The sequence below is a fragment of the Fusarium phalaenopsidis genome (assembly GCF_050370095.1).
Source record: "Fusarium phalaenopsidis strain FUZ10S chromosome Unknown contig_32346, whole genome shotgun sequence".
NCBI lineage: Eukaryota > Fungi > Ascomycota > Sordariomycetes > Hypocreales > Nectriaceae > Fusarium > Fusarium phalaenopsidis.
Window position 1 is genome coordinate 48,494 of NW_028145388.1, and position 13,404 is coordinate 61,897.

Genomic DNA, 13,404 nt, shown 5'->3' on the forward strand with positions numbered 1-13,404 from the left:
ATTCCCACTTTGGCAAACCAAATGCTCAAGATAGCGCCCAAAGTCAGAACGATGGCGGTGCAAAGCACCAATGGGAGCAGCCTGGAGAACGCATCTTGCTGAGGGTTTCTAGAGCTAATGAGCCATAAGCACTGCCCGCCTCTTAGTATACCAACTACATACGTTTGGCGTATGGTTTGACCTACCTCTCTCAGCATACTTAGGAGAGCCGGCGTGGCGCTGAAAGCAATCGCCCAGGGGCCCCCTTGAATGAAGGTCAGAACCGCCCATGCAGTCATCACACAAATTCCCAGAATGACGAACGCGAATGCAAGGATCATGAAGTATCGCGGGTGTTTCTGGAAAAATGTTGCGGACACATCGAGTAGCCGACCCTGCTTCACAAGTCGAGATCGTTTGAGCGAATGGCCATGCTGGGGCCAATGGCTATTCTTGGACGGAGGAGATGTCGAATACAAAAACCAGATGTAGTAGGAAGTTGTGCCAAGAGTGACAGCGAGTGGACCAAGAAGGATATACATTGCGATTAGGTGGCTTCTTGTCGGGTTCATGATGCGTTCGTTCGAGAAAATGGAATCGTTCGTGCTGAACACGAAGTCTTGGTGGCTCTTGGGGGCTTTATATAAGCCTTCCTCGCTACCCGGGCTGTTGTACCGGCTCGCCCACGGAATTCAGTGAGAAAACCGGACGTCTGCCGGCTCTACGACCTTCCCATGTGTGCATGGGTCCTCCCTTACCCATATCGCTTACCCACATCGCGTGGCGCGACTTGGTCAGAAAAACCTCGCGAGTCTAGTCCAGAAATACCGGCTGGGTGGCCCATTTCAGGTCGGGTCTCTTTGCCTAAGGTTAGGATGCAAACAAGCGCTGTGTTGGCTAGAGCTGTGTTCATGGGACTACAGCAAAATTCCATGAGCTAAATTGCCAATAGTGCTGGGGACGCGGGTCCTGGGAAACACTGATTTGACCTAGAGCAAACCATGGGCCATCTCCCTGTCAGGCACCATAAAGGAGAGTTGCGTGATGCGGCAATACTGAAACATGACTCTTTACTTGGCTAAATAACTTCATCGTCTGACAGGTATGAATGACTGACGTGCCGTCAATTTGGCAATTTGGCTCTTGACTTGGAGGTTGTCGGTTTCCTCGAGTGATTTAGTGTTTGGAAAGTAATTTCACTAGCAAACTTACCCATAGGATCAGCATCTTATGCGTCTCTTGTTCTGGTGGGCGGTGGAGCCGTAGCTGGCTACTCTCTTCGAATATGCGGCCATCCCAGCATGAGATCGAGGTGAGCGAGTTGAATAACTGAACCCGGTGGAAGAAGACGTCGGCCGTTTCCTCCTTCAATTATGACTGTAGTGGTGGCATCTATTTTGACCAAAGCATTGCTAGCTAAGTTTCGATCGCGTGCAGAGCTCGGGAAGCCCACCAGCATGACAAAGGCGGGACCCTAAGGCTACTCTCTGTAGGTGCCTAATATCTTCATTTGGTGAGATCGTGGTAAACAGGTTCAAGTGATTCCAGCCGTGTAGAGAACTGGAGCTGCCGTGCTTCAAGAAGCTGGGTGATGTGGTCTTTCATTCTCTTTAAGATGTCAATAGTTTGATAGTAGGTCTTTAGATGGTTGATTCTAGGGTGGTCATCGAGTCAATCTGGGTTATTAATTAAGCTCAAACATGAGTGGCACCGTCTTTTTCATGACCCCCTCACACAGCTCACACGATTCACCAGATGTGCAAATGAATTGAGTTGATTGCCACTCTGTGCCGACTTTTCAGGGCCTGACGGCTATATCCCATGTTTATTCGGGCCCTATCGTTGATTCTCTGTCATCCTCCAGTTACAGCGCAAGGCGCTGTCTACCCATTGCCCTGGCAAGCTCCACATAAGTCCATCCTTCAGTACTGAATGTTAGGTCAGATCTTGCACCCTCGTCTCGAAGGAGGTTAATAATTTCTATGGCCTGCTCCGACGGTAGGGCCAAGACGTAAATAGTTGGCGTGGCTCCTTCAGTGCCTTCGACATCCGGATCAACATGATATTCGTCAATTATTCTCGTGGTTTCCTTGGTCGAGCCTCTTCCTGCCGCAGCGTGAAGAGCGCTGACACCGCTGCAGTTGCTGGGATGCGCCCCCTGTCTGAATAGGACAACTGCCATTCCAAGATTACGAAACCATAGCAAAAGAAATAGGGCCGTCAGGTTGGGGTATTCAGGAAGTTCGTTGACGTCTGAAAATTTGAGGAGGATGGCGAGGAGATCGATGCGACCATAGACGGCGGCGAGCTGAAGCGGCCTAACATAGATGGTCTTTTCAGATTCGGCCCTGTCTCTATCAAAGACGAGCCCTTTCGAGAAGTTATGAAGGGGCAGCATAGCAATTTGCTTTGTGGTGGTTCTTTCAACCGTAGTCTGGTTCCTCAGCTCCTCCTCCGGTTGTCCGGTGATGGTGGTCAGTGTTTCGGGCCCCTTATATAGACCATTCATGATGACTGAGAAAAGAAAACGATTACAGTCCATCTCGTCTGATTGTACTAACTCAGCGGGTCCGGTTTAGGTGTCGTCGGAGTTGGAGGCATGTTTCTGAGAATGAAGGGGGAAAGAGATGGACATGGTGAGATTTCGAAGGGAAGCCTATCTAGATATTTATGTGCTATGTAACTAAGCCCCTAGACAGGCTCGTAACTATTCTGGTCTCAGAGCCGTGGAATGACATGGGACCTCCGACTTCAGCATTTGAGAAGGCCAGAGCCTTGCTTTCAAATGCCAAAGTCGGCGGTCTCTTGCCAGACCCCGAAGCATAAAGGGCGTACTAATGACTAGCCGGCAGTCCAGTGGGGAAAGATAGAGATAAGAAGCGATGTCGGGTCACATTGCAGTGGATAGTAGATTACCAAATAGAAAAGTTAATCTTACACTTATCCCTCTTACATCCGCATAAAAGGCACAGTCAGCGCCCATTCCTTGATATCAGAAGCAGTACCTCCATGACCGTCTCGCCCATATTTAAACTTCAAGTCACGATGATGACACAAACCCTCGGTTTTATGAAGCTACCCCCTGAAATACGCTGCATGATATGGAGCCTGACGCTTCCCAGCGCTCGAGTCATCACTATACGCATGGGGATCAGGGATTCATTCCTCTTCAGTGTCCCAATACCTCCTGCGATGCACATCTGCCAAGAATCTCGCCGAGAGGCACTCAAGACCTTGACGCTCTTTGCTCCCGCCGCGTCCAGTGGATTCGGACCTATTTACCTGGACCCGAAACACGACATCATCCACCTCGACATGCATGATCGTTTCGCGGTTGTCAGCAAACTCTTCCCTCAGCTCAATGACATGCACACAATCGCCTTTCCTCTCGACGCCATGTATACCTGGCCTTGGCGTAAAGGCCCTCTGGAGCCTTGCTTCCAAGGTATGAGAAAGCTACTGTTATTCAGGCGCGAGACGGCCACTGCTCAAAAAAAAGAGCGCTGCCACATTGATATTGAGCTATTGTCGGCGGGCCGGGACTATGTACTATGGAAGTCCCCGTGGAGGATCTTCATTGAGAAACACCAGCCATTTGGTGATTGCGTGCCAGAGATTCAGTTTGTTGTTGTCAAATGTAGCTGAGGGCACGCCAAGCCAAATCGGCATCTGTTTACCGCATTCTGTTATGTAAGCCTAATCAAAGGAGGCAAACAATACACTTCCATCCGCCTTTTCACAGGACTCTTCGCTCTGTTTTCTTTTTTCATTCCGGTGCTTTTTCTTCTTCCTCTCCCCAATCTAGGCTTGCCCATTCTGAACTTACTCTCGTGCTCAATGCCTGTCCTAACCTTATGGTCCATGATTCTTGACACCGCCACTTATTGGCGACATGTGTTGACAAGCTAATGTCTGAAGTCCTAAGATAGTCGAGAACTCGTGGCTAACAGAGGCTAGGGGGAATAGGCGTTACATGAACTTGAGAATCGTCATAGGCTAAAGAGCCAGAAAGCATATATATGTCATCGTCTCGTCTGCGGAAGCCTCCATGTGACAACATACAGCCCTCAAACAGTGGACCTATCAAGGCTGCCTAGCGGTAGATTGGAGCTCTGAGGAAAGCAGCTCGGCATGCTGTAGATATCTGTTGCCAGACTAAAAAGTGATACAAAAACAAAGTGAAAATGCTAACTCGATTCTTAGCCGTAGAAATGCATCGGCTCGAAACACCAAGGGTTGCTAAGAGTTATCGGAGGAATCACGGCCGCTGCCGGCATGGCGATAGTCAATAGAGAGCCAGATACTTTCATCGAATCAGACCCCGAGGGGCTCCATAGGGAGGATTCCTGACCACCCGGCTGAACGACCTGTGCGAAGGTATTCTTCCCGCCGCCGTAGGCCACCCCCTCCATTCGCACGCTTTTGTTGCGCATAAACTCATCAAACTCCTCAACATAACCTGGTGGACTCCGCAAGGGTTAGCTCTTGCTCAACAACATTAGATGATCCTATACAAACACAATGACGCGACTGTCTGGCACAGCATCGTTGTTGACCACGTGGCTCGGCTCTTCTACAAACCACGGCTGAGGACCGGTTAAAATTGGAATACAATCTGTGCCAGATGTGGTTGACCGGCAAAGCGTAGACTCACCAAGCTTGTCTGATAGATTGCTGTAGCCAAGAAGAGTAAGTTTCATGCTACCATGAACTTCGGCAACTGACGCATCATATGTTCCTGCCGCTCCTGCCAGAGTCTCCCAAGTGTACTGGCCAGGAGACTGCTGTATTTTATGCAGCATGGTTTGTGTAAGCGGTATTAAAAGTTGATCAACGACCTTTGAAGTTGCCGGCCGGCTATCGACAACGCTCATGCTAGATGAGTTCTGACTGTGTGGCGGGTAATAGCATGGCCTTCCTGATTTGTTGCATCCGCTGCAATTTGGACGCGCTCCGTTACACTAAAAGATAGCCCGAGTCAGAAGATGCCGTCGGGAACATAGTTAACAAGGAAGACGACCTCCGCTCACCTTTTTCTTTCGCCTTCTGCATTCGGAACAAACACTGAGTTTACGTTTACGGCGAATTGTTCTTCGTAGCGAATAGGAGCATGCTCGCCCCAGCCGGTCACATCGCCTGCAAGTCGGGCGCACCATATCGCACTAGAGTTGGGAAATGTTAGAAGCCACATCCGAGGAATCTTGAAGGAGGGTTATATTGTGGGAACTCTGTAGCCTTACTTTGACTTTATGTTCTCTGCAGTAGGCGCCGTGTTTATCATCTCGTAGCAGCCCAGTCTTTTTTTTCCCCCTTAACAGCTCTGGTGCATCGCACTAGAATAGGGGAGATGATTGTAAACTGGCGTTCGGGATTTATCACTGGGGAAAATACAGCGTTTGCTTACATTGGCTTGTTCATCCACATTCGAGCTCTGGTCCGGATGCGTGTCGGGCGATCCGCCAGTACTCGGTGACGTTGTATCCAGCTCCGGCAAACCAAGGATGTCGATCGTTGTTGGTCCAGGCCGACTAGTTGCTGCGATGGCGTACCAAGGTTCCGAAACCAACTCAAGAGTTCTTGGACATCCATATCTGGGTCCCAGGACCTTTGATTCTGGCCAGATGTGCTCTCCGACTAGTTCTCCACAGGTGTTTGCCATGAATTCATCAAGTCGTTGATAGTAAAGGTTGAATTCCAAGGGCTCGGAAGCGGAGGTGAAGGCTATCTTGTCGGTTGAAAGGTTGTTTGTAAAGGTTGACTGTACACTGGAGACTATCCACCGTCGTGCATTGGGGCTCTTTTATACTTGATGTACTGAACCCCTTCCCTTGTCCCCTCTCCTCTTCTCCTCACCCCCCTAACAGGTCCGAGCACAGAGGCCACACCAGATATGCACGTGTCCCCTGCCAACATTCCCACCTGCGCTGAATGTTTGAGGGTGATATCGTTTCGCCAATGCTGAGTGAGGCTGTATGTGGAGCGCTCCTTGGGAAAGCAGACCTTGGTGGCGACTGGCGAATGGCCAGGATGACTCGACGGTGAGCCAGGCCCGCCGGATGCTCCTCCCCGGCTGTGATAATGATCTTCTGCTTGCTCCATACATCCTGCCTTCCCACGCAGCAGGCTGATGCTCTTATCCATTACTAAACCCTCAATTACATATCCTGATGCACATGAATATTGGATATCACGAGGTTTTGCACAGGATCGGCATCACCTCACCTGAGAGGGCGCAGGCACACTTTCTGGTGATAATAGAACCTAACGGCCTAGCCAACTTCTGGAGAGTTTTGCCCCCCCCCCAACAGAGATGCCAACTGTTTGGAGTTGAGCGGTTCTTCTCAGGACTCTACCCCATCATTAGCACGCGCTCATACCTCTTGGAGATTGTTAAGAATGCAGTGATGAAATCTAGTGGGATGCGGGCGTCGAGTCGAAAGCAGGACCTTGTGAGAAATCAGAAACTAGTCAATCAATCAGTACTATGGCCAACCGGAGACAAAATAGTGCCCTGCCAGAGTTCAGGATCATTCCCTTTAACGCGGAATTGCAAAGACAACAACGAAATACTGATACATGCGTCGTCCTCACACCAGATGGAGGAAACCCCACGTATCTGATCTCCTCCTGTTTACTACTTTCACCCCCAAGCCTCATCGAATCGCAATGACCGCAGAGTAAATGAAGACAAACGAGTGAGCTTGCAGCCGCGCTCCGTTGAGTAAAGCAGAATTCTCATTTGCAAACGCCCGTAGCAGCGCTCTCGCCTTCATCTACCACTCTCCTCTTGAGGAAGTTTTACTCAACGCAAGCTTATGGTATAGTTATCTAATGTCCACTCAAGCTCACAGCTTTTCGTCGTCAGAGCCTTTATCTTAAGCACCGTCGTCAGAAAAGTCTAGGCAAAGCTAACTATGGCAGGCGATTGGTCGAGCTATGGCTGCTGTCGACGCTACGACTGCTGCGGTCTGCCCGAATCAAAGATGTCGTTGGCTGTCAAAGCAATGATACGGGGCTTGATCGATGTCACAATGAAAAACAGGATTGAAAGAAATGATGGTGGCACGATGAGAATCAAAGCCAGTTGCAGTTGGCATTCGACGGATAGAAAGTCAAAAATGAGGCGGGTGGCGGGTGCATCAGCATAGTCAACTGAAGCATGTTCTGTCCAATCAGCACACTCTTCTGACGACCCAGAAGGTCAGCAAATCCCTAAATGATTGGCTATCTCAAGTATGGTGAAACCTTTTTTTTTCTTGCTCAATCTCTCGCCTTTTCGGAGAGGTGTATCACACCGAGCGCACTCGAAGTGCCAGAAGGTTAGTTAAAGAATAACGAGTAACGTACATGATAAGCATGCGACGCATCCAAGTATGCGACGCACTTTTCCCTCCTACACCTAACTTTTCAATTGATCAATTGATTTTTCCACCACTAAATATGTCAGACCTAAATACTGAGGCTAAAACCCTTCTTGCCCTTCAAGCCCTTCAAAATGACCCAAAACTAAGCGTCCGACGCGCTGCAAAGATCTATAAGGTCTCCGAGCCAAGGCTGCGTCGTCGCAGACAGGGAATCCAATCGCGATGCGATTGGATTCCAAAATCACGCCGACTATCTGATCTAGAGGAACAGATCATAGTTCAGTTCATTCTCGACCTAGATTCGCGAGGATTCCCCCCCCGACTGCGTGCTGTTGAAGAAATGGCCAACCGATTGCTCGCCGACCGCGACGCGTCACCCGTCGGCAAGCGCTGGGCTCATAACTTCGTCAGGCGACACGAAGAGGTTAAGACGCGTTTTTTTCGTAAATACGACTACCAGAGAGCCAAATGCGAAGATCCAACCATTATTCGCGATTGGTTTAGGCTCGTGGAGAGCATAATCGCGAAATATGGTATCGACCTCGCTGATATCTATAACTTTGATGAGACTGGCTTTATGATGGGTCTGATTATAAGCGGAATGGTCGTCACAGGCACAGATAGGCGTGGAAAGCCAAAATCAGTGCAGCCTGGAAACCGGGAATGGATTACAGTGATCCAAGCGATTAATGCGGAAGGCTGGGCGATCCCGCCGTTCATCATCGGTGCGGGCCAATATCACCTCGCCAACTGGTACCGAGAAAGTAACCTCCCGGGCGATTGGGCTATTGCGACGACCCAAAATGGCTGGACTAATAATGAGATCGGTCTCGAGTGGCTAAAACACTTTGACCGGTGTATGTACAAGCAATCGATCAATTGGTTCCTATCGTCTTCTGATCCTAGATGGCCACGAAAGTCACCACTCCGTCGACTTTGAGAGATATTGCGAGGAAAATAAGATCATCACGCTTTGTATGCCACCTCATTCGTCTCATCTACTTCAGCCTCTTGATGTCGGGTACTTTAACCTGCTCAAGCAGGCTTACGGTCGAGAAATAGAGCATCTGATCAGATGCTCTATAACCCACGTTTCAAAGACTGAGTTCTTTCCGGCCTTCTACGCCGCATATCAGGCCACTATGACGGAAAGAAATATCAAGGCGGCTTTTAGAGGAGCCGGGCTTGTTCCTCTTGACCCGGAAAGTGTGGTCTCGAAGCTTGATGTGCAGCTACGGACTCCAACGCCTGCCGAGGAGGTAGCTAGCCCTACGACCCCTTGGGCGTCAAAGACTCCAAAGACCGTCCTTGAGGCCCAATCTCAGTCTGAATACCTCGATAGACGAATCAGAAGGCATCAAAGTAGCTCCCCAGAGTCAATTTTAGGAGCTCTTAAGTCGCTTGCTAAGGGGACTAAGGCAATGATGCATAAGAATGCCTTATTGAGGTCTGAGAATAAAGACCTTCGAGAGGCAAATGAGATACTAAGCCGGCGCCGGAGGGCAAAAAGGACTAGACTACAGAAAAGAGGGGTAATGACAGTAGAGGAGGGAAGGCAAGCAATTGATCAGATGGATGTTAATGCGCAGGTAGTGGCGGAATCATCGAGAAGTGGTGGTCAAGGAAGGTCGGCGCGACCGGGGGTTCGGCATTGTGGTGTCTGCGGCAAGCCCGGTCATAATGCAAGGACCTGTCAGGTAGTAATTGAGACGTCTGGGGAAGAGTATAGTGAGTAGTTTTAATTGATTAATTGATTTGTTGTGTTTTTATCTTAGTTTATAGTAGTAAGGTTTAAGAAAAGTGCGTCGCATACTTGGATGCGTCGCATGCTTATCATGTACGTTAGCAGTAGTTAGTTGATTAATTTGTATCAATTTGTGTCTAAAGCACCTGTACTCCTTCTCAAATATTTTTGCTCGAAGCAAGCAGCTCGATTATTAATTATCAAGTGTCGATGTCCCATGTCTCGTTGAGATCATGTCTATAACACCTTGTGGTCGACCCTCTCCTCCCGTCCCCCAACTTACGTATGTATATTTTTGTCTAAGGGCTAATCAGCCCATAGAGTCCGACCTGCTAGGGAACAAAACATACTTTTACGATCCTTCGCCATTCACCAAGCAACATCCGCGGGCGCTGTACGGGAGCTCATACTTGGACGTTCAATATGCTGAAATGAACATCAGGCGGCTGATGTCGGCCATGGTCAACATCGTCAGCGGTTGAACTGATGGAACAGGAACATTGCCACGAAAGGCCCTGACAGGAGGCATTAATAAGAGAAGCATGTAGAATACCGAGCACGCAAAGAGTCGAAGGCAGATGAAGGAGATGAGTAAATTGACAAAGCTGATTGCTGGGTAATATGACAGGTGTCACGATCGCTGTCAAGATCAGGTCGTTCATTCAATAGTGTCACACGGATAGGGCCTATCCGAAGGATCAAACACACAGAAGTCTCAGCTCTGGCAGCAGACTTTAACTACAAAAGAGTAACCTTTAGACCCTCATTAGACACTGTAGAAAAATAAAGAGTCATTCCCAAATTCGTTCCAGACAAGAACTTCAACTACGGAAGCACAATCCTCGGCTCTTTTTTTTTTCCTTTCATTCTTTCCCTCTTTCTTCCCCTTTGCGCCGTAAATATGAGAAACGGAAAAGGTGCCGGGGGGGGGGCAAATATTTTGTCTAAGATTAGGAGGAAACCGTCTGCGGAGAACATTGGCGTATTAAGGCCATCGTAAAATCAACAGCATGATGTGCCCCCCAAGGAAATATATAAATCAACAACTTCTCAACGCGATGACAGCTAGACAATACGGTTTTTGAGTTTACGAACCCCTAACCCCATCTTCCTTGCAGATCGACCATGATGAAATCTAAAGGGCATTCAGCGCATGGTGCTACAAATAACAGCAAATCTAGGCCAACTAAAGGCTCTTTGTCTAATGCAGCCCAGGCTGGAATTATTATCGCCGGAATCATCTTTAGTCTGCTCTTAATCACATTCTGCTATTATGCGGTCAAAGGTTAGTCGATAACCCGTCGGAAGGCTTTTGAATTCCGATATAACATGGCAATTAGGTACTGAGACAATAGCATAGAGCGGCGCCGTGCGCGTGACGAACAAGGCACCTTCAGTTGGCACAAAGTGATTCGTAAGACGTTACGTGCTGCCATCTGTCTTTGGGTGTTTCTCCCGGTTTATGCCGCGCATAAACGACGCAAAGCAGCCAAGGTTGGGTCATGACAAAGTAAGCTCTAAAAGAAGTCTGAGTGCTCTCATTTCCTATGCTTTCCCATGCAATTGCCCAAATGGAGGGACAACGAAACAGAGTCTGGAGAGAGGGCTTTCTAAGTTGCTCTTGAGGGTATCTTCATCCAGCGCCTGGCTTTTATGGGATCGATTATAACTGTAGTACTGTCCATTGTTGGCAAATAAGTGATAACTATACCACTCAAATCCTACTATGAAGCACGCGGGAACAAAAGACACCATATAATACAGTTTTATATAATTCGTTGCGCGATGGGTAGATGGAACCCCTCCGGGTCTGGATGCGTAGGCCTCAAGTTTCGTTTGATCTCTGGCGACCGATTATCATGGTCTCAATCCTCCTCGGATACTAGAGTGGATAAGCAATCTACGTTATCTCGCAACTAAGAGCCCAGAATACATATTTTGTTCGGCAGGTTTTCAGGGTTGGAATGGGGTTGACCCTTGTTGTGGTCAGCATATGTCGGACCCGAACTTCACACTAACAGGTGTAGCTATATGTTATTTCATTCCCAGCTACTCTACTGTGAAAGCCTCGTTCCAAGTAGACTATCTAGAGATAAGCGCATAGAATGTCATTCAGAAGGGAAATCGGACGGCTCGGCAATACCGATATTTACGGCCAAATAGCCGCCTTGCGATCTCGCATTCTGCTCATATTGTCCTATTCCCGCCTATTCCACGTCCAAAGTAAGATAAAATACCAAACAGTGGCCCGCCTGGAGAATGAAAGAACCCAGAAAGCTGCCATTGGCAAGTGGTCGGGTCTGCACAATAAATCCTTGTGAATCTTTCGTTGCTCGACATGCCAACACTTGCTGATCCCTCTGAGCCATCCGCGCCACACCTGCTTAACGTTCAAGACCGACTTAGGGCTCTACAAGAGTCGTTCAACTCGCTTAGCAACGATTGGGAAAATGCTCGATCGTTGAACGACTCTATGTTGAATACATGCTCATTAAACAGAGCCACAACGCGTCCCGTATCGGAATCGGTGTTACTCGAACGAAGAAACACGATAGTAGAAACCATAGCCTTCATGGAGGATCTGGGTTTCCGTTTGTTCTGCGTTCAACAACATGCATATGATATGGAATGGGAGGGGGAAAGTGAAGACCAAACCACCCAGAAGCTTGACAGCCAATTCAATGAAATATCGGACATCATGACACAAGTGAAGAAAAGCACCGAATCGTTGCATATTGAGACAAACGCCATGATCGAAAAAATAGCCAAGTGGATGATGCCATAGCAATATCACATCATTTCTCAGGCCTCGATCTGGAAAGTACTGAAGCCGATAGATGGTAGCATTTTCCACATCAACGGCCCAAGGCAGGGTAGGACGTTTCGTGCCAGAGGGGTTGTAACCACACCTTGTGGATGATTATTACGTATAATAGAGACCTTAGATGTTTTTGTAATAGATCTAGGAGCCAAATATCTCATCCAGACCTAGTATGCCTATAATAGCCCCGTTGTAAGAGAAAGCTCTCATTTCTCAAACAGCCCGAGGAAAATAACCAGCCCCTAACTCAGCTGCTTGTGACATCGAGGTTCAGTGATTCTAGGATTATTTTTTACCCAATATTAAGCCGTCGTAAGCCGTAATTCACCGTCCCGTCTTTGTCATTAGTGAAGATCGCTATCAGGGTTAACCCTGACCTCACTGGCTAGTTCGCTTAGTTAGTCTTTGAAAATGGCCACGCGGGGACATTTTTACAGCCTCATTTTTCTTTATTGTTGTTACAACACTTCTTTACAATGGTCAGTAGCCTGGGGGGTTTCAAAATGTGGTCACATGGTTGGCCATTCTGCCGCGTACTCGGTAAACTTCCGGTGGTTTTCATCAAGACACTACCTTGTGGTGGCTGTAGATCAGTTACTCTACAATACCCCGGCTCGTGGCTTGTGCCTTGTGGTCGATAGTGGGGGGCGCCTCGCCAAAGTATCTCTACCTACTGACGATGCCAAAACGGAGTAACTCATGCCGCGAATCCATCGTTCTCGGCTGTGAAGACTTCTGGATCATCTCGCCCATATGGCACCATCGCAAATCCTTGATTTGCGAAAGAGTAGGTACATAGTGCTCACGGGTGTCAAACTCGATCAAGAACGAGTCATTGTCTTGGGCAGAGCGAAAAGTCCATTCCTCCCTGTTGTCAGACGCTGTTATAAACCGAAATCCGCGAGTGACGTATTTTTCTACGGCATTTTCCGCCCTTTGATGGACAGCTTCAGGAACTTGCCAGCGAAATGCTCTCTTCCCTGATGCGAGACGGTAATACAGATGTAAAGCGACATGCTTGCTCAGCATGCACTGCACATGGCTTCCGTAGAAGGACAAAATGCTCCCAAACACCGTCTGCGATAAGCCATCGGTGATGGAGGTCATTCGACGATCAATTGTTCCGATCACTAACTGGACGGACACCGCACTTCCGTTCCGATGGGCCGTGCCAGAGAGAACCTTCGACACGACATTCTCGGGATATCCATGGGTGATCTCTTCGTGCGGCTGCAGAAGAGTCACACGGCCGCCCTCCCGTATGAAGATGGGAATGAGGTTCCCCATCCAGCCGACCGAACCATTCTCGCGAATGTGCATTGTCATATCCCTCAATGCTGGGTACATGTAGCGGACGCTATTGATCACTATCCGCTGCTCCACCGACCAGGAACTTTTGTTAAAGAATGCCTCATAGGCGATAGAAACGATCTGGTTCTGATTTAAGACCACTTCTGACTTCTGTCTCAACTGTCGAGCGGCCGACTCGAGACTGG

The 13,404-nt window shown here is 48.6% G+C and overlaps 1 protein-coding gene across 1 annotated transcript; it reads right to left on the reverse strand.

Moving 5' to 3' along the window:
• Positions 1-1,843: 1,843 nt before the first annotated feature.
• LRP88_14374 (uncharacterized protein) lies at positions 1,844-2,488 on the reverse strand (the record flags this gene model as incomplete). Its single annotated transcript, XM_083250719.1, has 1 exon — positions 1,844-2,488. One exon carries the CDS (start codon positions 2,486-2,488, stop codon positions 1,844-1,846), a length of 645 nt encoding a protein of 214 aa, XP_083093509.1.
• Positions 2,489-13,404: the final 10,916 nt, after the last annotated feature.